The sequence below is a fragment of the Hordeum vulgare genome, chromosome 2H (assembly GCF_904849725.1).
Source record: "Hordeum vulgare subsp. vulgare chromosome 2H, MorexV3_pseudomolecules_assembly, whole genome shotgun sequence".
Classification (NCBI taxonomy): Eukaryota; Viridiplantae; Streptophyta; class Magnoliopsida; order Poales; family Poaceae; genus Hordeum; species Hordeum vulgare.
Window position 1 is genome coordinate 621,307,991 of NC_058519.1, and position 22,984 is coordinate 621,330,974.

General features: G+C 47.0%; 1 protein-coding gene across 1 annotated transcript; it reads left to right on the forward strand.

The window, feature by feature from the left end:
* The first annotated feature begins 5,682 nt into the window (after nucleotides 1-5,682).
* On the forward strand, nucleotides 5,683-7,300 carry LOC123430900 (hydroquinone glucosyltransferase-like). The gene has a single exon (XM_045114731.1). It carries the CDS (start codon nucleotides 5,743-5,745, stop codon nucleotides 7,165-7,167), a length of 1,425 nt encoding a protein of 474 aa, XP_044970666.1. The 5' UTR covers nucleotides 5,683-5,742; the 3' UTR covers nucleotides 7,168-7,300.
* The last annotated feature ends 15,684 nt before the right edge of the window (nucleotides 7,301-22,984 follow it).

The window sequence follows — 22,984 nt, forward strand, 5'->3', positions numbered from 1 at the left end:
CGATCTAAACTGAAAGGAGGCAGCCCAGTCGACGCATTCGGACAGGCGATATCCTAGCAATAGAACCACGTCGACTGACAGTTCCTGACCGACTCACTTAACTGAAGATCAGGATAACTACTCCGACTCTTTTTCTGGAAACCTAAGCCCCCGCAGAGCTGGAGGAGATGCGTCTTATCATCCGACTGGCTAAGTCGTTTGATGGTTTGGGATCTGGCAGAAAAGATGTGTTTGAACAAACCCCAATGGGGAGGGCAGCCGATGAAACACTCACACAAAACTATAAAGGCAGAAAGATGGGCGATGGCATTCGGAGGAAAATGGTGAAGTTGGGCCCCGAAATGATTCATGATGCCCTTGAAGAAAGGATGCGGGGGCAAAGAAAAACCTCGGTAGACGTGGCTGAGCAGCAGGACGTGCTCCCCCTCCCGAGGCGCCGGCTCGACCTCGTTCTCCACCGGCAGCCTCCAGGACTTATGCACGATCATCCCGTGCTCCACCAGCTGCAGCAGATCCCCCTCCGTCATCGTGGAGGGGAGAAAGTCGCCCTGGATCCATCCCGCCGGCAGCGGCCGCTGCCGCCGCTGAGCAGGCGCCGCCGCCTTCCCCTTCTTCTTCCTCGCCTCCATCTTGCTGGTCTGGCCCTTGGTCATGGCGGCAGCTGCGAGCCCTCGAGAGGAAGGAGAAGGGAGGAGTATAGGAGCGCTGGAGGTGGCGAGAAGGGCGGAGCAGGCGAGAGCAAGGGATTCGGCGAGCGTAGCGGAGAAGCCTCGCCGCCGAGATTTAAATAGGGTTCCGACTGGGTCGCTGGCAGGTGGCCCCGAAACCTTACCCTCCCGACCCACCGCGGCGATATTAGTGGAGAGGTTGAAGGCGCGAGAATCGAGGCATCAGGCGCTACTCGAGCGCGCTGGCGTCATCCCCGCTGAGCGCGCGGAAACCGAAATTTGAGGATCCCGGAAAATCCGCTGCTGTCAGTTGACCGGTCGCGTCAGAAGATGCCGCCGAAGTACTCGGCTCCCGACAGTCTGTTTCGCGAGTACTTCCACTCGGATCGTCGATCAGAAAATTCGAAATGGACCGAGGCAAACAACGCCCAAGCCGAGTCTGTTCCAATCGGATCCAACTTCAAACATCGCTTCGTCGTTCCAACCCCGATCCATTCGGGGACTAATGATGGGGTTATAGTCCTAGGGTAGGGTCATAGGCCTGCCCTGTAGGTCCTACCCAGGGACTACCCCTCGCAGAAGACAAGACCCTTAGTCAACTCCGACTGAATTAAGGAATCTCTGTCGTCCAGTCGGTAACATACCCTCGGTCCTCCAGTCGGCGACTAGCATTCGGAGGACATCGAGTCAACCGACTGTATACCACTCGGTACATCGTAACCCCCCTGGAGGGAAACGGTCGTACGTTTCCGGATGCATTTATTAGCATTTAGGGCGTACGTTACCTGTAACGTACACATTCAATCGCCACTACTCCACCCCTGTACCGGAACCGTTGTGGAGGACAGCGCACTCTATATAAGCCACCCTCCCCCACTGGTAGAGGGGTTAGCAAATCATTGTATTCCATATTCCACTCGACAACAAGCTCCGAGAGCACTGAGACGTAGGGCTGTTACCTCCACCGCAGAGGGGCCTGAACTCATACAACCTCGCCGTAGCTAGGACTCTGCCCATCTCATTCGTACCCTACACATCTACTGTCAGGCTTATACCCACGACACCCGCGGACGCGCCCGGACATGTCCGGTCAGTCCGCCACGTAGTACACGACCCCGTCACGGATCACATTTTCTCTTTCTTTATTAATTCTTTTCTTTATCTCTCTTCTTGTCCATCAATCACGTGCAAATGATTGAACGTATGAGAAAAGATACGAGAGGTGTGGCTGGCGGACGGAAAAGTAGGGATTTAGAGCAACTCCAACAGAGCGACCCAAAACGTCCGCCCGTGTCTGTTTGGGTCGGTGCGGACAAAAGTAAAGGCCCAACGCGCCGACCCAAACCCAGAACACGTCCGCTTCGCGTCCGCACGGACCCATTTCCGACCAAAAATTGCACGTGAAATGCGTCGGTGCGGACGTGGCGTGCGCCTTCTCATGTCCGCGCTCGTCCACACGTGGCGCCCGGTCAAAGCCGGCGTCGTCTTTATTAACAACGACCGCCCACCATGGGCACATGCGTTAGCGACCCACGATCGTCGTTTTTTAATCCGAGCGTGTGGAGGGGGACCTCATCCTCTTTGAGAAGTCGTCCCCGTCCCCATCTAGCCACTCCTGCTCTCTCACCGGCGACAAACCCTAGCCACCACCATGGGGTTCTTCTCTACGAAAGACAAAGGCAAGTCTCCCGTCGTCCCTGTCCTTACGTCGGCGTGTTCCCGTCTGCCTCGCCAGCGGGTCATCGTGTAAGTGCACCAGGCGAGGTGGCACTGGAAGCGCAGTGTCCCGTCTGCCCAATATCACGTTTCCACACGACTGGCACTTGGATCCGAAGAGGATCCCAGTGCCACTGGTGCCGCGGTCGGCGTGGGTGCATGCGGAGGAGGTGAGGCACCAGCGGGAGGAGCTCACGCGAGAGCAATGGCACAACCCCATCTACGCTGTGGACTCCCCCGACTGGTATGCCTGGTTCGCGTGGGAGCACGAGGAGCAGGGCCGGCATGGTGTCCGCGACGTGGTGGTTGGACCACCGCCGCCCCTTGTCATGGGCGAAGAGGACCATGAGGCGGAGGCGGTGTACCAAAATGCGTTGGCGGTCGTCCTGCATGCGAGTGAGGAGGAGGCGCGCCTAAAGGAAGAGGAGGAGGAGGCCTACGAGAAGCAGCTCACGGAAGCCATTGCGCTCTCTGCTGCCGGCGACGCAGTCGTGCTGCCGCAGGCCCCACCGCCCCCCGCTGGCCCTGCGCCCCCCCACCTCAGACCAGAGATGTACACCTGGAATGGGGTGGTGCGCGAGTGGTTCAGCGCGCCACCCGTCTGTTTGGGTGCGATATCGGAGCAGGAGGCGGCCTACCTAGAGCACTACCGGCAGTGGCGGGTGTAGGAGGAGGGCGTAGAGGCCCGACGGATCGAGCTCTTGGAGCGCGAGGCCGAAGCCGAGGAGGAGGAGGAGCGACGTATTGCCCAACAAGCGTTGGTGCAACCACCGGCGGAGAACGTCACCGCCGCCTAGGAGACGACGTTCCCTTGGGCTGGCCCAACGCCGATGCTCGTCGACCTCACCGGCCCCGACGACAATGAAGAGGAGGACGCCTAGGGCAGCGAGCCTCCTCATTTTTAGTTTATTAAATTTTATGTTTTAAATGTAATGTGGACTATCGATGACCTTTCAGGCTGGCTTAAATGTTTAGTTGATAGTTTTATATTTTTTGAAATGCTTTTTTTCGCGCCGCCTAAAAATGGGTTCTTCGCTGTGTTGGACGCAGGCATCGACCCAATTGCAAAAACGGACACACATGTCCCCCGAACTGACTTAAACGGACAAAATCTAAACAAAAACGCCGTCTGTTGGGTCGGTGCGTTGGAGTTATTCTTAAAACGGACTGGACATGCCCGCACACGTTTGAGGTGGTAGTCTGATAAATGCGTAAATTTTTGTGTAGTGCCCTCTAACATGACCGGACGCACGCATTTTCATTTTCTCCTGGATATGAATTGGATATCTGGACGTATTGGCCTAAGTGGAACATCTCTAGCAGACACTGTATAACTCACGAAACTATAAAATAACCATGAGTTTAGAGTTTTAGGGAAAAAAGTGGGTTGAATAGAATCCGTAAATGACCCCGACCTATAATTAGTTTTGAGAGGCACGGTAGAAAGCTCCTCCCGATCTGCAAAAACACAGTTTTCGTGTCCGCTTCTACGGTGCCCTATATCGAGGGAAAGCAATGGCGGGAGCCCAACTGCCACGAAAACTTCCGCACACGCCGTCCATGTCCACCATGCACCGCACGTCGCCTTGCGCGTCCTCGAACGGCGGTCGCCTGTCCCCGCACGCCACCCCAAACATCGCCTCGCCCGTCCTGGCCGAATTCGGCATCGGCGACGGAAGCTAGCTAGCTAGTGTTGGAAAAATGAGCGATTTATCAAGTGATTTTACTAGCAGAGATAATAGACAAACCACGACTACCATAGCAAACATAGGATAGGCCATGCAATTATAGAGAAAATATGGAAGTTGAAATTGAAAAGATGAAGACCGGCCTCTTTTTTATAGGCGCAAGAGAAGGAGGCGAGAGGTCAGTGTTCAATATCCACTACAGCAAAACGTTCGGCTCGGCTCATTACCGAGGTGAGGCGGGCGGCGGAGGACGAGGAGGAGCGTGTGTGTATGTCTCTCTTGTTCTCATACTCATACATGTGCGTAAACATCCTCCCATATAAGAAGGTCCAACTCCCACTAAACTAACAACGTGAGACTAAATTTTATCACCTCTTGCCTTGCACAAATAAGCTGCGTGGGCCTCTAGGATTTATTAGGAATTTCTGAAATTGTGTCTTGGGCTGGCCCAAAAAGGTAAAAATTCTAGCAGCTAGCTCCTGGCTTGTGAATGGATTCGAGGACGGGGAGCCCAACTAGCTAGCTAGCTTTTGAATGGATTCGTGGACGGAGGAGCTAGCTGGCTAGCTCGTGGATGAATTCACGGACCGGAGCTAGCCAGCTACGTCGACGGTCGCTTCGTGCGAGCCGTCTTAGATGCCGATGACTTCATACTTAGCTGTTTCATACGCTCTCCGTCGGCTTTTAGGAAAGGATTTAGTTTATCATGGACACAGACGAGAGAAAGGAGAAGATGTGGAAAAAAATGTAAACGAAACATCGATTTACAGTTTAAATTTAAGGGGTTTGTTCGATCACAGCTCGAACCGACCTTTATAATGTGTTTTTTTCATAAACTGAAATCACGGTTTTCGAATTTCCGTTTTAAGGGGTCTGGTAGAGATGCTTTAGACTATCAGTCTGAGGTCCAGTTATAATGCTGTATTTTTAAATTTAAAATCAGGAAGTAGAAGGTTCCATGTGACCTGTGCTATGTTTCCATTTTAGACGCTGGCGATGATTTCAGGGAGTGGTGGAGCCAAAATGAAACAGAAACTCTTTGCGGTGGGTCCTCTGCTTTGTTTTTAAGAGCCCAGTCGAGGATGCCCGGCAGAAAGTTTCTTCATAGCACTGGTGCCTAGAAAGTGTTATTATTATTAAGCTCAGGGTGAGGCGGCTAACTTAATTTAATGATGCAATAACATACAATAATTTTTTAGCCTCACTGTAATAAAAATATCATAGGTAGTATTATCATACATGTTAACTAGGCAATTTTGATGGGGTGACATATAATTAAATGAAGAAAGAGAAGGTTAAATAAAAGTATCATGTAATGATATCGTATCATATTAAATGTTATGCTACTATGAATCTTGCATGACAATAAATAAATCATCGTATGATAATAAAACATGATACCATGCATTATGATTGTGGTATCATATATTAATATCATATGCATGATGCTAATATATGATACAGTATTACCCATTACAATCAGCCTTATTATCCTGTCCCGTGTCCTGATGAGTCTGGTAGGTACTGCTATGAAAAGGTTGGCCACAGTGACAAAGGAGAACCTTCTGTACAAGTGCACCCCCACCTTGCCCGGCCGGCCGCCCGGGCATCCATACCCTTCCATAGTGCAGGCGTGCGGTGTCCCGGGAAGGAATCCGGCCGATCGACCGATGGAGTCGCTTGCCAGCGCAGGAGCGGCGTCCAGCGAGCGGCACGTCGTGCTGCTCGCCAGCCCGGGAGCCGGCCACCTCATCCCGCTGGCCGAGCTGGCGCGTCGGCTCGTCGACCACCACGGCTTCGCGGCCACGCTCGTCACCTTCACCGACCTCTCCTCCCCGGAGGCGCTCTCCGGCGTCCCGGCCTGCGTCGCCACAGCCACGCTCCCGTCCGTCAAGCTCGACGACCTGCCCGCCGGCACTCCTATGGAGACCGTGCTCTTCCAGCTCGTCCACCGTTCGGTACCGAGCCTCCGCGCCCTCCTCCGCTCCGTCGGCGCTCCGCTCGTCGCGCTGGTGCCGGACTTCTTCTGCTCCGCGGCGCTGCCGCTCGCCGCCGAGCTCGGCGTCCCAGGGTACGTCTTCGTGCCCAGCAACCTCGCCACCATCGCGCTCATGCGCGTCACGTTGGACCTCCACGAAGGTGTCCCGCAAGGTGAGTACCGCGACCTCCCCGAGACCATCGAGCTCCCCGGGGGCGTGTCGCTGCGTCGCACCGACCTGCCGCGCTCGTTCCAGAGCAGCCGCGAGCCGGTCTACGGGCACCTGGTGGAGGAGGGCCGGCGGTACCTCCGCGCGGACGGCTTCCTGGTGAACACGTTCTACGAAATGGAGCCCGCCATCGTGGAAGAGTTCAAGCAGGCGGCGGAGCGAGGCGCTTTGGCGCCCGTGTTCCCCGTGGGTCCGTTCGTCCGGCCAAGCACAAGCTCCGACGATGCCACCGGCTCGACTGCGTGCATAGAGTGGCTCGATGGTCAGCCGACTGGGTCTGTGGTGTTCGTCTCCTTCGGGAGCGGCGGGTCGCTGACCGTGGAGCAGACGGCAGAGCTCGCCGCAGGGCTGGAAGCGAGCGGCCATCGGTTCCTTTGGGTGGTGAGGATGCCGAATCTGGACGATGGCAACGACCACGGTGACCGTGGAGGCAAGAACCCATTGGCATGGCTTCCCGAGGGCTTCCTGGAGAGGACCAAGGACAAGGGGCTGGCCGTGGCGGCTTGGGCGCCTCAGGTGCGCGTGCTGTCCCACCCGGCGACGGCGGTGTTCGTGTCGCACTGCGGCTGGAACTCGGCGCTGGAGAGCGTGTCGGCCGGCGTGCCGATGGTGGCGTGGCCGCTGTACGCGGAGCAGCGGATGAACGCCGTGGTCCTGGAAGGGAGCGTCGGGGTGGCGCTGCGTCCGCGGGCGCGGGAGCGCGGCGAGATCGCAGCCGTGGTGAAGGAGCTCATGGAGGGGGCGGACAAGGGGCGCGCCGTGCGGCGGCAGGCCGGGGACCTGCAGCAGGCGGCGGCGCGCGCGTGGTCGCCCGAGGGGTCGTCGCGCCGGGCTCTGGAGCAGGTTGCCGCCGCGTGGAAGAAGGTGACGCTTGCCGAGGTGGAGTAACGGACGGACATGCGACGGAGCAAGGGGAGCGGCAAGACGGTCATGGCGGTTGGCGTGTTGTGTGTGTATCGGCGGTGTATGTTTGGTTGTTTGTGCGGCATTAATAAAAGGCTCGTCTGACATTGATCGTGAACGACGACGCCGGTGGACGGTGGTCACCATTTTCGTCCCTTGTGCGCTGCAGTGAGATCATCTCATCTCTCTGAGTGCCGGCTAACGGCAATTCGTCAAATTTCCTCCCACGTCCGACCATGACACACAAGACCAGATTGTCGATAAGGATGTGAAAGCCGGCCATTCAATCAAAGTTGCCCGCATAGATTCATTTTTTATTCTAAAAGAAAAAAATGCATACGTTCAAATAGCCGCATATAGGAGAGCAACGATTCGGTCCAAGGCTCATTTATACCTGAGGTGATGAAGTAATTCACAAAAAATCAAAAATAATAATTCATTTCTTTTGTATGATAGATAATTTGATGCATATGGTGCGTTCCAAATTTTAGGTCATATGAATTTCAAAAAATAAAATCAAGTCTTATGAGTAGCTTGCTATAAAAAAGACAAATTGGATCCAAACAATACATAAACAGTAAATATTCGCATATATAGATTACACATGTTGAAATGTTAGAATGCATCGTGAGTTTGAATTTTAAAAATTAAAAATATTGCATTCCAATACTATCATCCCCTTTAACTCGACAGGTTCTGAGTACTGAGTTACAAACACCTTAATCATGACAGTTGAAAACATGATCAAGGCATTTTCACATGTGCTCTCAGATATCCGTAAGTACTTGGCCCATGAATCGGCGATCGTGTTATATGCAAACATCAGTAGTGCGACCACACACTTGTGGTAACCAAAGAACCCAGTCGTTCACATATCGTCCTTCTTCAAGATGGAGTAGTCACCATAGGAACAAACGCCTGGTACAAACGATCAAAGACAATCTTCCTCATTCAAAAACAACGGCGAAAATGGTTAGTGCAGAGTGCATCGAGGGCAAAGTAGTCCTTCATTAGTGTCAAAACGCCGCGCACCCTGTTGCGGTTGAGCACTTGATGACCCCTGGTGGAACCCTTGAAACTGAGAACATGCTCCCCCGCATGCTCCACGTCTTCAAAGACCGCTTGCATCATCGTCGTCTCATCCTTGTAGTCCTCCTCGTCAAACGAGATGTCAGACGACTCAACATAGTGCTCGCATATACACTCCAAAAACATGGGAGGTTTGGGCATCATTAACACCGCGGTGATGAACAAATGCCTTATGATCAAGTGGTGGTGGAAAATAATGTCCTCGGGCCGAGGCTTCCTTTGGTTCTCTATTCTCAAGGCGAAATATTTTCCCTCCTCTAACCCTATGTTCACCTCCCCTAGGGGTAGATCTCAGTTCTGGAAGGATCTGGTGAAGGTGCGCCGATATTCAAAGACCATGTCAAATTTCTGGTGGGTAATGGCGCCTCGATCCAATTTTGGTTGGATTGGTGGTGTGGGTACTCTACCCTGGCGGTGACCTTCCCTACACTATTCTCTTTGTGCCCTAATCCTGATATTTCCATTACGGAGCTGGCGGGTGATAACTGGGACTTGGCATTCCGGCGTGCGCTGTCTCCTGAAGAGTTGGTTCAATGGCAGCATCTTGCTGCCCTTTTTCCCTCACTCTCAGAGGCGGAAGACTCGGTGGTCTGGCCTCACTCATCCGCGGGCCGGTTCTTGGTTAAATCTTTATACTGTAAGCTGATTGCTGGGATCCCGTCGACTAAGTTTCGCCAGATTTGGCGTGCGTGTATTCCTCCTAAGATCAAATTCTTCTTGTGGCAATCTTTCAAGGGCCGCCTCCCGACTGCTGGTCAGATTAGGAAACACAACGGTCCGGGCTCGGATCGATGTGCCCTATGTGACGCTTTGGAGGACACCAATCATATTTTCTTTAACTGTGTCCTGGCTAAATTGATCTGGTGCTGCTTTCGCTCTTGGTTGTGAGTGACTTGGGCCCCTGCTTATTTCTCTGAGCTTCGTAACCTCGTTAGTCCCCTGGTGGGGGGATACGATGCGTTTGTTCTGGATTGGGCTAGCGGCGGTGTGTTGGGCTTTGTGGACTATCAAGAACAAGTTCACCATTGAACATATCTTTCCTACTAAACCTGATGATTGCTTATTTAAAGCTTGCTTGTTCCTGCAGCAGTGGAGATTATTGACTAAGCTTGAAGACAGACACAACTTCGACCTGCTACTGGCTAAAATTCGGGCCTCGACTTCTTCCATTTCGCGGCATGAACCTCATGTCTAATTTCGAAGTAGCGGTTGGCTTGGAGGCAGGTTGTGTGTGTTGCGGGTTTTGTTCGTAGTCCGGTCTGCTTGCCGTGGGTTTGGCTCGCGCGTCATGTATCTGATTCTAGGTTTCTCGTCTATCCTTGGATGGCGGTTAAGACTCGTGCTTTGTGTTGTCTCTGACTCTACCTGATGGCTTTATCTATAAAGTCGGGCTCATTGCTTTTTTCTAAAGAATTGTTCTAAAAATACAAAAATGTTTTCTCTAACACATAATCATTTTTGTACGGGATTGCTAAAACTCAGCTAGCTGAGATTTAGTTTTGTCTTAATCATCTTTTATTTTTTTGACATCACTTGTTCTATCGTTCGATCCGATTGTGATGCGATCCGTGCGTTGCACCCACGCTAGCGATTTGTTAGGTGCGGCTCGTTCATAGGATGTGCGCCTTTTCTTTTTTTGACAGCCCATGAGATGCATCAGTTTTTGAGAAATTTCTTATTATGAATATAGGCTTTTCGTTTGGCGGCAGAAGTTTGCTTTTTTCCTGTAGCGCTGTTTTTCAGTTATTCAACTTTTTTTTTCAAAAAGTACTAAAATATTTTGTATTTTTCACATGTATTTAAAGAATATATTCATAAACATGTTTTCATAAAAACTATTAAACATGTAAAAAACGTGTTACATATATACCAAAAATGGACACAAGTATTTAAAAAAAATGTTTATCATGTATTTGAAAAATATATTAAATAATATGCTTTTGGAAAAAATGTTCAAGATGCATTTTCATAATATCAAATTTGTATAAGCACATGTAGACTAGAAATGAACAAAAGTATTTGAAAAAATATTAACATGTGTTTGAAAAATATATTAAAAATATGTTCTATAAAAAAAGTAAATGCTGACTAAATGTTTTACATGTATACGAAAAATGTACAATAGTAGACATGTGCTGGTGAAAGAATAAAATTAGACATGTTTAAGAAACAAAAATCACGGCAAAAAACAATGAGAAAAGTGAAGGAAGAAACAAAAGCAAGAAAGAAACAGGGAAAATCAAAGAAACAAACATTTAAAAACATGAAAGCGATAAAATAATGAAAATAAACAAAGAAAACCGACAGAGGAATAGGAAAACCAAAGAAAAAACACTGGAGCGAGCGAGCGTACTACAAGGACGAACGAGCGGCAGCTGCAGCGATTATTTGTCGTTCCAAGCGACGTGAGAGGAGAATAAAAGCTTAAATTTTCCTCCACCTGCGTCCAATTAGGCTGGCACACTAGCACGCGCATACGGATTAAAAATGTAGGAGATGAAATGGAAGAACCAGGCTATTCGACCTGTTTTTTTTCCCTGTTTTTATGGTTTTTAATTCTTTATATTTTCATTCTTTCTTGCAGTTTGTTTCTTTGTTTTTCTTCCAGTTTGTTACTTCTCCAGTTTTTTGTTTTTTCTTAATTTTTTTTGTTCCTTACTACATTTTGTATGTGTCAAAATCATTTTTTAATAAGTGATCAACAGTTTATGTATATACATTTAGCATTGTCCGAACACCTATTCAACATTTTTTAAATATTTTTTCAACATTTTATTACTTATTCACTATCTTCTAAATACTTATTAACTATTTTCTAAATGCTTCTTTAGTAGTTTTTAAATACTCATTGAAATTGTTTATATACTTGTTCAATATTTTTAAAATATTTGTTCAACATTTTGTATACTTACTAAACATTTTTAAATAATTGTTCGTCTTTTTTCATATACTCGTTCAACATTTTTTAATACTTATGTAATATTTTTCAAATACATGATCGACATTTTCAATACTTTTTCAATATTTTTGAAATTCGTGTTCAACATTTTCTAATACTTATTTACATTTTGTAAATAATTGTTCAACACTTTTCAAAATCTTATTCCAAAAAATTTAAATTCTTGATTAAAATTTTCATATACATGATCTAGAAATTTAATCTTTCTTTATTACATGGTCAACGTTTATTCTATACACATTCAACATTTTTCAAAGCATGATTAACATATTTTGAAAATATTACACGAAGTGAAAGTTTTAAATATGTATGTTTAGAATATTTAGAAGTGTAAGTAAAACTAAAAAATGGAATCGAAAAACAAAATAAAAATGTAAAGAAGGAAAAGAAAAGGAGGCAATGTACCTACCGCGAACCGGGCCGGCCCATATCATCGTGCGCTTCGGCAAGTCAGATGACTCGACTCGCTTAATGTGAGGTATAAGGGCACGTGCACGCATGCGTTGATGAGCGGTATGTACGTCCTCTAATGAAGCGGATTCAAAAGCCCATCCTCACCCACCTGGGCCTCGATATACGGCCTCACACAACCTAATCCCAATTTTTTTGTACGAGGCATCTAGAAGAAACGAACACAAAGTCATTTTCTATGTCCGGTCTGCATATCGAATGATAGTTAGGATGAAGCATCGGCGTGAGGCTTGGTTAGAAGGACGAGCGGGTCTTTCAGACTTCGTGGCATAACAACCCTCATGGACACGGCTTTGGAAAGTGCACGTCCCCTAAAAAATTCAAATCTTTCTATGAAGACTAGCTCAAAAGTCGATACCTTCTGGAGACCTTCTCCATTGCCGCAATATGGCCTCATAAAGTAATTGCATCCTCTGCGGAATGGAGGACTCATGGCGACATTCGCTAATGGACTGTACAATGTCTTGTTGCGTGTGGGCGCGCGTTCGCTGACGATGAGATAGTTCATGCAATGAAGCAAACCAGGGAGCTCGAAGCAAAGCAATTGATTTTCTAAATTATGAAATTACTTCCTCATGATCTGTTCACCCGATGATACTTACAGTATGGTAAATATGGCAAGCACGTGGTGAGGCCATCCACGAACAAATCTTCCAGAATCAAAGTGTCACCCACGAATTTATAGAAATGTTCCTTGGTGAGATTAATTCTATCAAGCCAATGCATACACACAGGACGTGTTTGGTTCACATCTTTATTCTAAGACATTTTGCATACTTATCCTAATTGAGCCCGTGTGAGCTAATGGAGTTTAAAAACTAACATCTGCATGTGGTTTGGTTGGATGCGTGCACGAGGAAAGGATTTTCGACCATGTTGTTTGGTTGTGTGCGTCGTTTTTGATAGACAAACAACACGTTCTTTGGTTGCAAGCAACATATGGTGTGTTCACCACTTGTCACATGCGGTGACCTTACAACACACATTGAATATCGACTTGTGCTAGCTAGGAAATAAATGGCAATTTATCCTAGCTACTAATAGATGATGGTACAAATTATTAAAAGCCATATTGCTGAAAACGGAAAATGCCAACTAGGTGGAAGTTCTTCTTCTTCTTTCTTCTTCTTCTTCTTCTTTCTTCTTCTTCTTCTTCTTCTTCTTTAGATCCTTGTGTGACCTCTGTTATCCCACATTGCGTGAGCTCACTCCATTTTGTTCTTCCACGCTTTATTGTCAAATGTCTTCACACCATGGCCAGTGTTGACCACCTCATCAGGTGTCACATTTTCCTCGTCCGACACAAGTGTTGGGGAACATTGCATGGGAAACAAAAAACTTCCTACGCACACAAAAGACCTATGATGGTGATGATCATCTATGAGAGGGGAGATCGGATCCACATACTCCGTCCCAATCTAGCGCCAATGTAGCCGAGCGTCTTCGTGATCCGAATGGCAAGTGTCCCATGAACTCCGTCCCAATCTAGCGCTGAAACGGACGACACCTCTACGTTCAGCACACGTACAGCTTGATGACAATCTTCGCCTTTTTGATCCAGCAAGAGGGGCGAAGAGGTAGATGAGTTCCCCGGCAGCACGACGGCGTGGTGGTGGTGTTGGTGAACTAATCCAGCAGGGCTTCGCCAAGCTATGCCGGACTAAGCTAGACGAGGAAGACGATCTGTGGAGGAGAGGGCAACACGTGGCTTTTTGGTGTCTTTTGCTCTCAAAACATCCACTATATATAGGAGGAACAATGGGGAGGGCTGCATTGCCTCCTACTCCAAGGAGGAGCTTCGGCCGAGCCAAGAGGGGAAGAGTCCCCCTCCAATTCGGTTTGGGTGGAGGACTCCTCTCCCACTTGGCCACCTCCTTCCTTTTTTTCCTTTTCCTTTTTCTTTTTGTTCTTTGGCCGAATTGGACTTATTGGGCTGGCCACACCAACCAACTAAGGGTTGATGTGCCACCTCTAAGTCCAATAGGCCTTTTCCCGGGTGGGTGGCCCCTGCCGGTAAAACCCCGGAACCCATTCATCACTCCCGATACTTTACCGGTAATGCCTGGAATCTTTACGGAAGCCAAATGCAACATTTCTATATATCAATCTTTACCTCCGAACCATTTCGGAGCCATCCGGGACTCCAAACAACTTTTGGTCACCAACATACATAACTCAATAATACTGAAACATCGCCGAACCATAAGTGTGCAGACCCTACGGTTACGAGAACTATGTAGACACTCTCCGGTCAATATCCTATAGGGGGACCTGGATGCCCATATTGGATCCTACATATTCTACGAAGATCTTATCGGTTGAACCTCTATGTCAAGGATTCAGTTAATCCCGTATAACATTCCCTTTGTCCTTCGGTATGTTACTTGCCTGAGATTCGATTGTCGGTATCTTCATACCTATTTCAATCTCGTTACCGGCTAGTCTCTTTACTCGTTACGTAATAGAATATCACGTGGCTAACTCTTTAGTCACATTGCTTGCAAGGCTTGTTTGTGATGTTGTAATACCGAGTGGGCCCCGAGGTACCTCTCCGTCTTACAGAGTGACAAACCCCAGTCTCGATCCATGCTAAGTCAACCGGACACCTTTGGAGATGCCTGTAGAGCACCTTTATAGTCACCCAATTACGTTGCGACGTTTGATACCGACAAGGCATTCCTCCGGTGTCAATGAGTTACATGATCTCATGGTCATAGGAACGTATACTTGACATGCAGAAAATAATAGCAACTAAATGACACGATCACATGCTACATTTATAGTTTGGATCTTGTCCATCACATCATTCTACTAATGATGTGATCCCGTTATCAACTCACGACACTTGTCTATGGCTAGGAAACCTCAACAATCTTTTATCAACGAGCTAATCAACTAGAGACTCACTAGGGACATTGTTTTGACTATATGTCCACACATGCATTTGTGTTTCCTTTCAATACAATTATAACATGGATAATAAACGGTTATCTTGAAACAGGAAATATAATAATAACTAGTTTATTATTGCCTCTAGGGCATATCTCCAACACCAAGATCATCACAACCCCATTGTAGGATCCAATTGTGAAGGATGTAACATGCAAAAACAAACTGAACCTGAGTAGGGTAAGGGTGGAATGGATTTGGATCCATGATCTTAAACCTATTCTTCAGAGCTCAAAATGCCCTCTCAAGCCTTACTCTAAGGATGAAGTGTGTGAGATTGAATAGTTCCTAAGGAGTCTTAGGATAGTTCCTACCAGAGCACTTGTTTAGATGGTACGTTGTTTTTCTCGAGGGTGGAAGAACACTTGGCCGACATGCACAATCATCATCTCCTAGGCAGAACTTTCCAACTCGGATGTTGATCCCATTAGGTCTACACATACTGTCACTCAGATGTTGGAATTATGCCCTAGAGGCAATAATAAATATAGTTATTATTGTATTTCCTGTATCAAGATAATCGTTTATTATCCATGCTATAATTGTATTGAACGAAGACTCATTTACATGCGTTGATACATAGACAAAACACTGTCCCTAGCAAGCCTCTAGTTGGATAGCCAGTTGATCAAAGATAGTTAGTGTCTTCTGATTATGAACAAGGTGTTGTTGCTTGATAACTGGATCACGTCATTAGGAGAATCACGTGATGGACTAGACCCAAACTAATAGACGTAGCATGTTGATCGTGTCATTTTGTTGCTACTGTTTTTTTGCGTGTCAAGTATTTGTTCCTATGACCATGAGATCATATAACTCACTAACACCGGAGGAATACTTTGTGTGTATCAAACATAGCAACGTAACTGGGTGACTATAAAGATGCTCTACAGGCATCTCCGAAGGTGTTCGTTGAGTTAGTATGGATCAAGACTGGGATTTGTCACTCCGTGTGACGGAGAGGTATCTCGGGGCCCACTCGGTAATACAACATCACACACAAGCCTTGCAAGCAATGTAACTTAGTGTAAGTTGCCGGATCTTGTATTACGGAACGAGTAAAGAGACTTGCCGGTAAACGAGATTGAAATAGGTATGCGGATACTGACGATCGAATCTCGGGCAAGTAACATACCGAAGGACAAAGGGAATGACATACGGGATTATATGAATCCTTTGCACTGAGGTTCAAACGATAAGATCTTCGTAGAATATGTAGGATCCAATATGGGCATCCAGGTCCCGCTATTGGATATTGACCGAGGAGTCTCTCGGGTCATGTCTACATAGTTCTCGAACCCGCAGGGTCTGCACACTTAAGGTTCGACGTTGTTTTATGCGTATTTGAGTTATATGGTTGGTTACCGAATGTTGTTCGGAGTCCCGGATGAGATCACGGACGTCACGAGGGTTTTCGGAATGGTCCAGAAACGAAGATTGATATATAGGAAGACCTCATTTGATTACCGGAAGGTTTTCGGAGTTACCGGGAATGACGAATGGGTTCCGGGAGTTCACCGGGGGGGGGGGGGGGGGGCAACCCACCCAGGGGAAGCCCATAAGCCTTGGTGGTGGCACACCAGCCCTTATTGGGCTGGTGGGACAGCCCAAGAAGGCCCTATCCGCCATAGAAAGAAAATCGAAGAGAAAAGAAAAAAAAGGAGGAGGTGGGAAAGGAAAGAAGGACTCCACCCACCAAACCAAGTAGGACTCGGTTTGGGGGGGGGAGACCTTCCCCCCTTGGCTCGGCCGACCCCCTTAGAGCTCCTTGAGCCCCAAGGCAAGGCTCCCCCTCTCCCACCTATATATACGGAGGTTTTAGGGCTGATTTAAGACGACTTTTCCACGGCAGCCCGACCACATACCTCCACGGTTTTTCCTGTAGATCGCGTTTCTGCGGAGCTCGGGCGGAGCCCTGCTGAGACAAGATCATCACCAACCTCCGGAGCGTCGTCACGCTGCCGGAGAACTCTTCTACCTCTCCGTCTCTCTTGCTGGATCAAGAAGGCCGAGATCATCGTCGAGCTGTACGTGTGCTGAACGCGGAGGTGCCATCCGTTCGGCACCAGATCAGGGGACTGATTGCGGGACGGTTCGCGGGGCGGATCGAGGGACGTGAGGACGTTCCACTACATCAACCGCGTTCACTAACGCTTCTGCTGTACGGTCTACAAGGGTACGTAGATCACACATCCCCTCTCGTAGATGGACATCACCATGATAGGTCTTCGTGCGCGTAGGAAATTTTTTGTTTCCCCAACAGTGGCATCATGAGCTAGGTTCATGCGTAGATGTCTTCTCGAGTAGAACACAAAAGTTTTTGTGGGCGGTGATGTGCGTTTTGCTGCCCTCCTTAGTCTTTTCTTGATTCCGCGGTATTGTTGGATTGAAGCGGCTTGGACCGACATTACTCGTACGCTTACGAGAGACTGGTTTCATCGCTACGAGTAACCCCGTTGCTCAAAGATGACTGGCACGTGTCAGTTTCTCCAACTTTAGTTGAATCGGATTTGACCGAGGAGGTCCTTGGATGAGGTTAAATAGCAACTCATATATCTCCGTTGTGGTGTTTGCGTAAGTAAGATGCGATCCTACTAGATACCCATGGTCACCACGTAAAACATGCAACAACAAAATTAGAGGACGTCTAACTTGTTTTTGCAGGGTATGCTTGTGATGTGATATGGCCAATGATGTGATGTGATATATTGGATGTATGAGATGATCATGTTGTAATAAATAATATTGACTTGCACGTCGATGGTACGGCAACCGGCAGGAGCCATAGGGTTGTCTTTATACTAACGTTTGTGCTTGCAGATGCGTTTACTATTTTGCTAGGATGTAGCTTTAGTAGTAATAGCATGAGTAGCACGACAACCCCGATGGAGACACGTTGATGGAGATCATGGTGTGGTGCCGATGACAAGAAGATCGTGCCGGTGCTTTGGTGATGGAGATCAAGGAGCACGTGATGATGGCCATATCATGTCACTTATGAATTGCATGTGATGTTAATCCTTTTATGCACCTTATTTTGCTTAGAATGACGGTAGCATTATGAGGTGATCTCTCACTAAAATTTCAAGACGAAATTGTGTTCTCCCCGACTATGCACCGTTGCTACAGTTCGTCGTTTCGAGACACCACGTGATGATCGGGTGTGATAGACTCAACGTTCACATACAACGGGTGCAAAACAGTTGCGCACGCGGAACACTCGGGTTAAGCTTGACGAGCCTATCATGTGCAGACATGGCCTCGGAACACATGAGACCGAAAGGTCGATCATGAATCATATAGATGATATGATTAGCATAGGGATGCTTACCACTGAAACTATGCTCAACTCACGTGATGATCGGACTTGAGCTAGTGTAAGTGGATAATGAACCACTCAAATGACTAGAGAGATGTACTTTTTGAGTGGGAGTTTAGCGAATAATTTGATTAAGTTAAACTCTAATTATCTTGAACATAGTCTAAGTCCACTTTGAATATATTTGTGTTGTAGATCATGGCTCACGCGACAGTCATCCTGAATTTTAATACGTTCCTAGAGAAAGCTAAGTTGAAAGATGATGGAAGCAACTTTGTAGACTAGGCTCGTAATCTTAAGCTAATCTTACAAGCTGGGAAGAAGGATTATGTCCTTAATGCTGCGCTAGGAGATGAACCACCCGCTACGGCTGATCAGGATGTTAAGAACGCTTGGTTAGCACGTAAGGAGGACTACTCAGTAGTTCAATGTGTAGTCTTGTATGGCTTAGAACCGGGACTTCAATGTCGCTTTGAGCGTCATGGAGCATTTGAGATGTTCCAGGAGTTGAAGTTTATCTTTCAGAAGAACGCCCGGATCGAGAGGTATGAGACCTCCGATAAATTCTATGCTTGCAAGATGGAGGAGAACTCGTCTGTCAGTGAACATGTGCTCAAAATGTCTGGGTACTCAAACCGTCTAGCTGAGCTGGGGATTGAACTCCCGCAAGAGGCTACCACTGACAGAATCCTTCAATCACTGCCGCCAAGCTATAAAGGCTTTGTGTTGAACTACAACATGCAAGGGATGAACAAGTCTCCCGGCGAGTTGTATGCGATGCTGAAAGTCGCAGAGTCTGAACTCCGTAAAGAGCATCAAGTGTTGATGGTGAATAAGACCACTAGTTTCAAGAGAAACGGCAAAGGCAAGAAGGGTAATTCAAAGAAGAGCGGCAAGCCTGTTGCCAATCCGACGAAGAAACCCAAAGCTGGACCTAAGCCTGAAACAGAGTGTTACTATTGCAAAGGTATGGGTCACTGGAAGCGCAATTGCCCCAAGTATCTGGCAGATAAGAAGGCGGCCAAAGAAAAATCAGGTATATTTGATATACATGTTATTGATGTGTACTTAACCGGCTCTCGTAGTAGTGCCTGGGTATTCGATACCGGTTCTGTTGCTCATATTTGCAACTCGAAACAGGAACTGCGGAATAGACGAAGGCTGGCGAAAGATGAAGTGACGATGCGCGTAGGAAATGGTTCCAAGGTTGATGCAATCGCCGTCGGCACAGTTTCACTTCAGTTACCATCAGGATTAGTTATGAACTTGAATCATTGTTATTTAGTGCCTGCGTTGAGCATGAACATTATATCTGGATCTTGTTTATTGCGAGACGGTTACTCTTTTAAGTCAGAGAATAATGGTTGTTCTATTTCTATGAGTAACATCTTTTATGGTCATGCACCCAATGTGAGAGGATTGTTCATATTGAATCTTGATAGCGATACACACATACATAACATTGAGACCAAAAGAGTTAGAGTTAACAATGATAGCGCCATATTTTTGTGGCACTGCCGCTTAGGTCATATTGGTGTAAAGCGCATGAAGAAACTCCATGCCGATGGACTTTTGGAGTCACTTGACTTTGATTCACTTGACACGTGCGAACCATGCCTCATGGGCAAGATGACTAAAACTCCGTTCTCCAGAACAATGGAGCGTGCAAGTGACTTGTTGGAAATCATACATACCGATGTGTGTGGTCCGATGAGCGTAGAGGCACGCGACGGATATCGTTATTTTCTCACCTTCACCGACGATTTGAGTAGATATGGTTATGTCTACTTAATGAAGCACAAGTCTGAAACATTTGAAAAGTTCAAGCAATTTCAGAGTGAAGTTGAAAATCATCGTAACAAGAAGATCAAGTTCCTACGGTCTGATCGTGGGGGTGAATATCTGAGTTTCGAGTTTGGTGCTCACTTAAGACAATGTGGAATTGTTTCACAGTTGACACCGCCTGGAACACCACAGCGTAATGGTGTGTCCGAACGTCGTAATCGTACTTTATTAGAGATGGTGCGATCTATGATGTCTCTTACCGATTTGCCGTTATCGTTTTGGGGTTATGCATTAGAAACAGCTGCATTCACTTTAAATAGGGCACCATCAAAATCCGTTGAGACGACACCATACGAACTGTGGTATGGCAAAAGGCCAAAGTTGTCGTTTCTTAAAGTTTGGGGATGTGATGCTTATGTCAAAAAGCTTCAGCCTGAAAAGCTGGAACCCAAAGCGGAAAAGTGCGTCTTCATAGGTTACCCAAAAGAGACAGTTGGGTACACCTTCTATCTCAAATCCGAGGGCAAAGTGTTTGTTGCTAAAAATGGAGCTTTTCTCGAGAAGGAGTTTCTCTCGAGAGAATTGAGTGGGAGGAAGATAGAACTTGACGAGGTTGTCGAACCTCTCATCCCTCTGGATGGTGGCGCAGGGCAAGGGGAAACCTCTATCGTTGCGACGCCGGTTGAGGAGGAAGTTAATGATAATGATCATGAAACCCCGGTTCAAGTTTCTGTCGAACCACGCAGGTCGACGAGACCACGTGCTGCTCTAGAGTGCTACGGTAATCCCGTCTTATCAATCATGTTGTTGGACAACAATGAACCTGCAAATTATGAAGAAGCAATGGTGGGCCCAGATTCCAACAAATGGCTAGAAGCCATGAAGTCCGAGATAGGATCCATGTATGAGAACAAAGTGTGGACTTTGGAGGTACTGCCTAAGGGCCACAAGGCTATTCAGAACAAATGTATCTTTAAGAGGAAGACGGACGCTGACGGCAATGTGACCGTTTATAAAGCTCGACTTGTGGCAAAGGGTTTTTCACAAGTTCAAGGAGTTGACTACGATGAGACATTCTCACCCGTAGCAATGCTTAAGTCCGTCAGAATCATGTTAGCAATAGCTGCATTTTTCGATTATGAAATCTGGCAGATGGATGTCAAAACGGCGTTCCTTAACGGTTTCCTTAAGGAAGAATTGTATATGATGCAACCCGAAGGTTTTGTCGATCCTAAGAATGCTAACAAGGTGTGCAAGCTCCAGCGATCCATTTATGGACTGGTGCAAGCATCTCGGAGTTGGAACAAACGCTTTGATGAGGTAATCAAAGCATTTGGGTTTATACAAGTGGTTGGAGAATCTTGTATTTACAAGAAAGTGAGTGGGAGCTCTGTGGCATTTCTAATATTATATGTGGATGACATATTGCTGATTGGAAACAACGTAGAGTTTTTGGAGAGCATAAAGGATTACTTGAATAAAAGTTTCTCTATGAAGGACCTAGGAGAAGCTGCTTACATTCTAGGCATTAAGATCTACAGGGATAGATCAAAACGCCTGATAGGACTTTCACAAAGCACATACCTTGACAAAGTTTTGAAGAGGTTCAAAATGGAACAGTCCAAGAAAGGGTTCTTGGCAGTTTTACAAGGTACGAGATTGAGTAAGACTCAGTGCCCAGCAACTGATGAGGATAGAGAGCATATGCGCACCGTCCCCTATGCTTCAGTCATAGGTTCTATCATGTATGCAATGCTGTGCACTAGACCGGATGTTAGCCTGGCCATAAGTATGGCAGGTAGGTTCCAGAGTAATCCAGGAGTGGATCACTGGACGGCGGTCAAGAATATCCTGAAGTACCTGAAAAGGACTAAGGAGATGTTTCTCGTGTATGGAGGTGACGAAGAGCTCGCCGTAAAAGGTTACGTCGATGCAAGCTTTAACACAGATCCGGACGACTCTAAGTCGCAAACCGGATACATATTTATTCTTAATGGGGGTGCGGTAAGCTGGTGCAGTTCCAAGCAAAGCGTCGTAGCAGATTCTACATGTGAAGCGGAGTACATGGCTGCCTCGGAGGCGGCTAAGGAGGGTGTCTGGATGAAGCAATTCATGACGGATCTTGGAGTGGTGCCAAGCGCACTGAATCCAATAACCTTGTTCTGTGACAACACGGGTGCCATTGCCTTAGCAAAGGAACCACGGTTTCACAAGAAGTCCAGACACATCAAACGACGCTTCGACCTCATCCGCGACTACGTCGAAGGGGAGGACGTAAATATATGCAAAGTGCACACGGATCTGAATGTAGCAGACCCGCTGACTAAACCTCTTCCACGGGCAAAGCATGATCAACACCAGAACTGTATGGGTGTTAGATTTATTACAATGTAATTCACATGATGATGTGAGGGCTAGATTATTGACTCTAGTGCAAGTGGGAGACTGTTGGAGTTATGCCCTAGAGGGAATAATAAATATAGTTATTATTATAATTCCTGTATCAAGATAATCGTTTATTATCCATGCTATAATTGTATTGAATGAAGACTCATTTGCATGTGTGGATACATAGACAAAACACTGTCCCTAGCAAGCCTCTAGTTGGCTAGCCAGTTGATCAAAGATAGTCAGTGTCTTGTGATTATGAACAAGGTGTTGTTGCTTGATAACTGGATCACGTCATTAGGAGAATCACGTGATGGACTAGACCCAAACTAATAGACGTAGCATGTTGATCGTGTCATTTTGTTGCTACTGTTTTTTTGCGTGTCAAAGTATTTGTTCCTATGACCATGACATCATATAACTCACTAACACCGGAGGAATACTTTGTGTGTATCAAACGTCGCAACATAACTGGGTGACTATAAAGATGCTCTACAAGTATCTCCGAAGGTGTTCGTTGAGTTCGTATGGATCAAGACTGGAATTTGTCACTCCGTGTGACGGAGAGGTATCTCGGGGCCCACTCGGTAATACAACATCACACACAAGCCCTGCAAGCAATGTAACTTAGTGTAAGTTGCGGGATCTTGTATTACGGAACGAGTAAAGAGACTTGCCGGTAAACGAGATTGAAATAGGTATGCGGATACTGATGATCGAATCTCGGGCAAGTAACATACCGAAGGACAAAGGGAATGACATACGGGATTATATGAATCCTTGGCACTGAGGTTCAAACGATAAGATCTTCGTAGAATATGTAGGATCCAATATGGGCATCC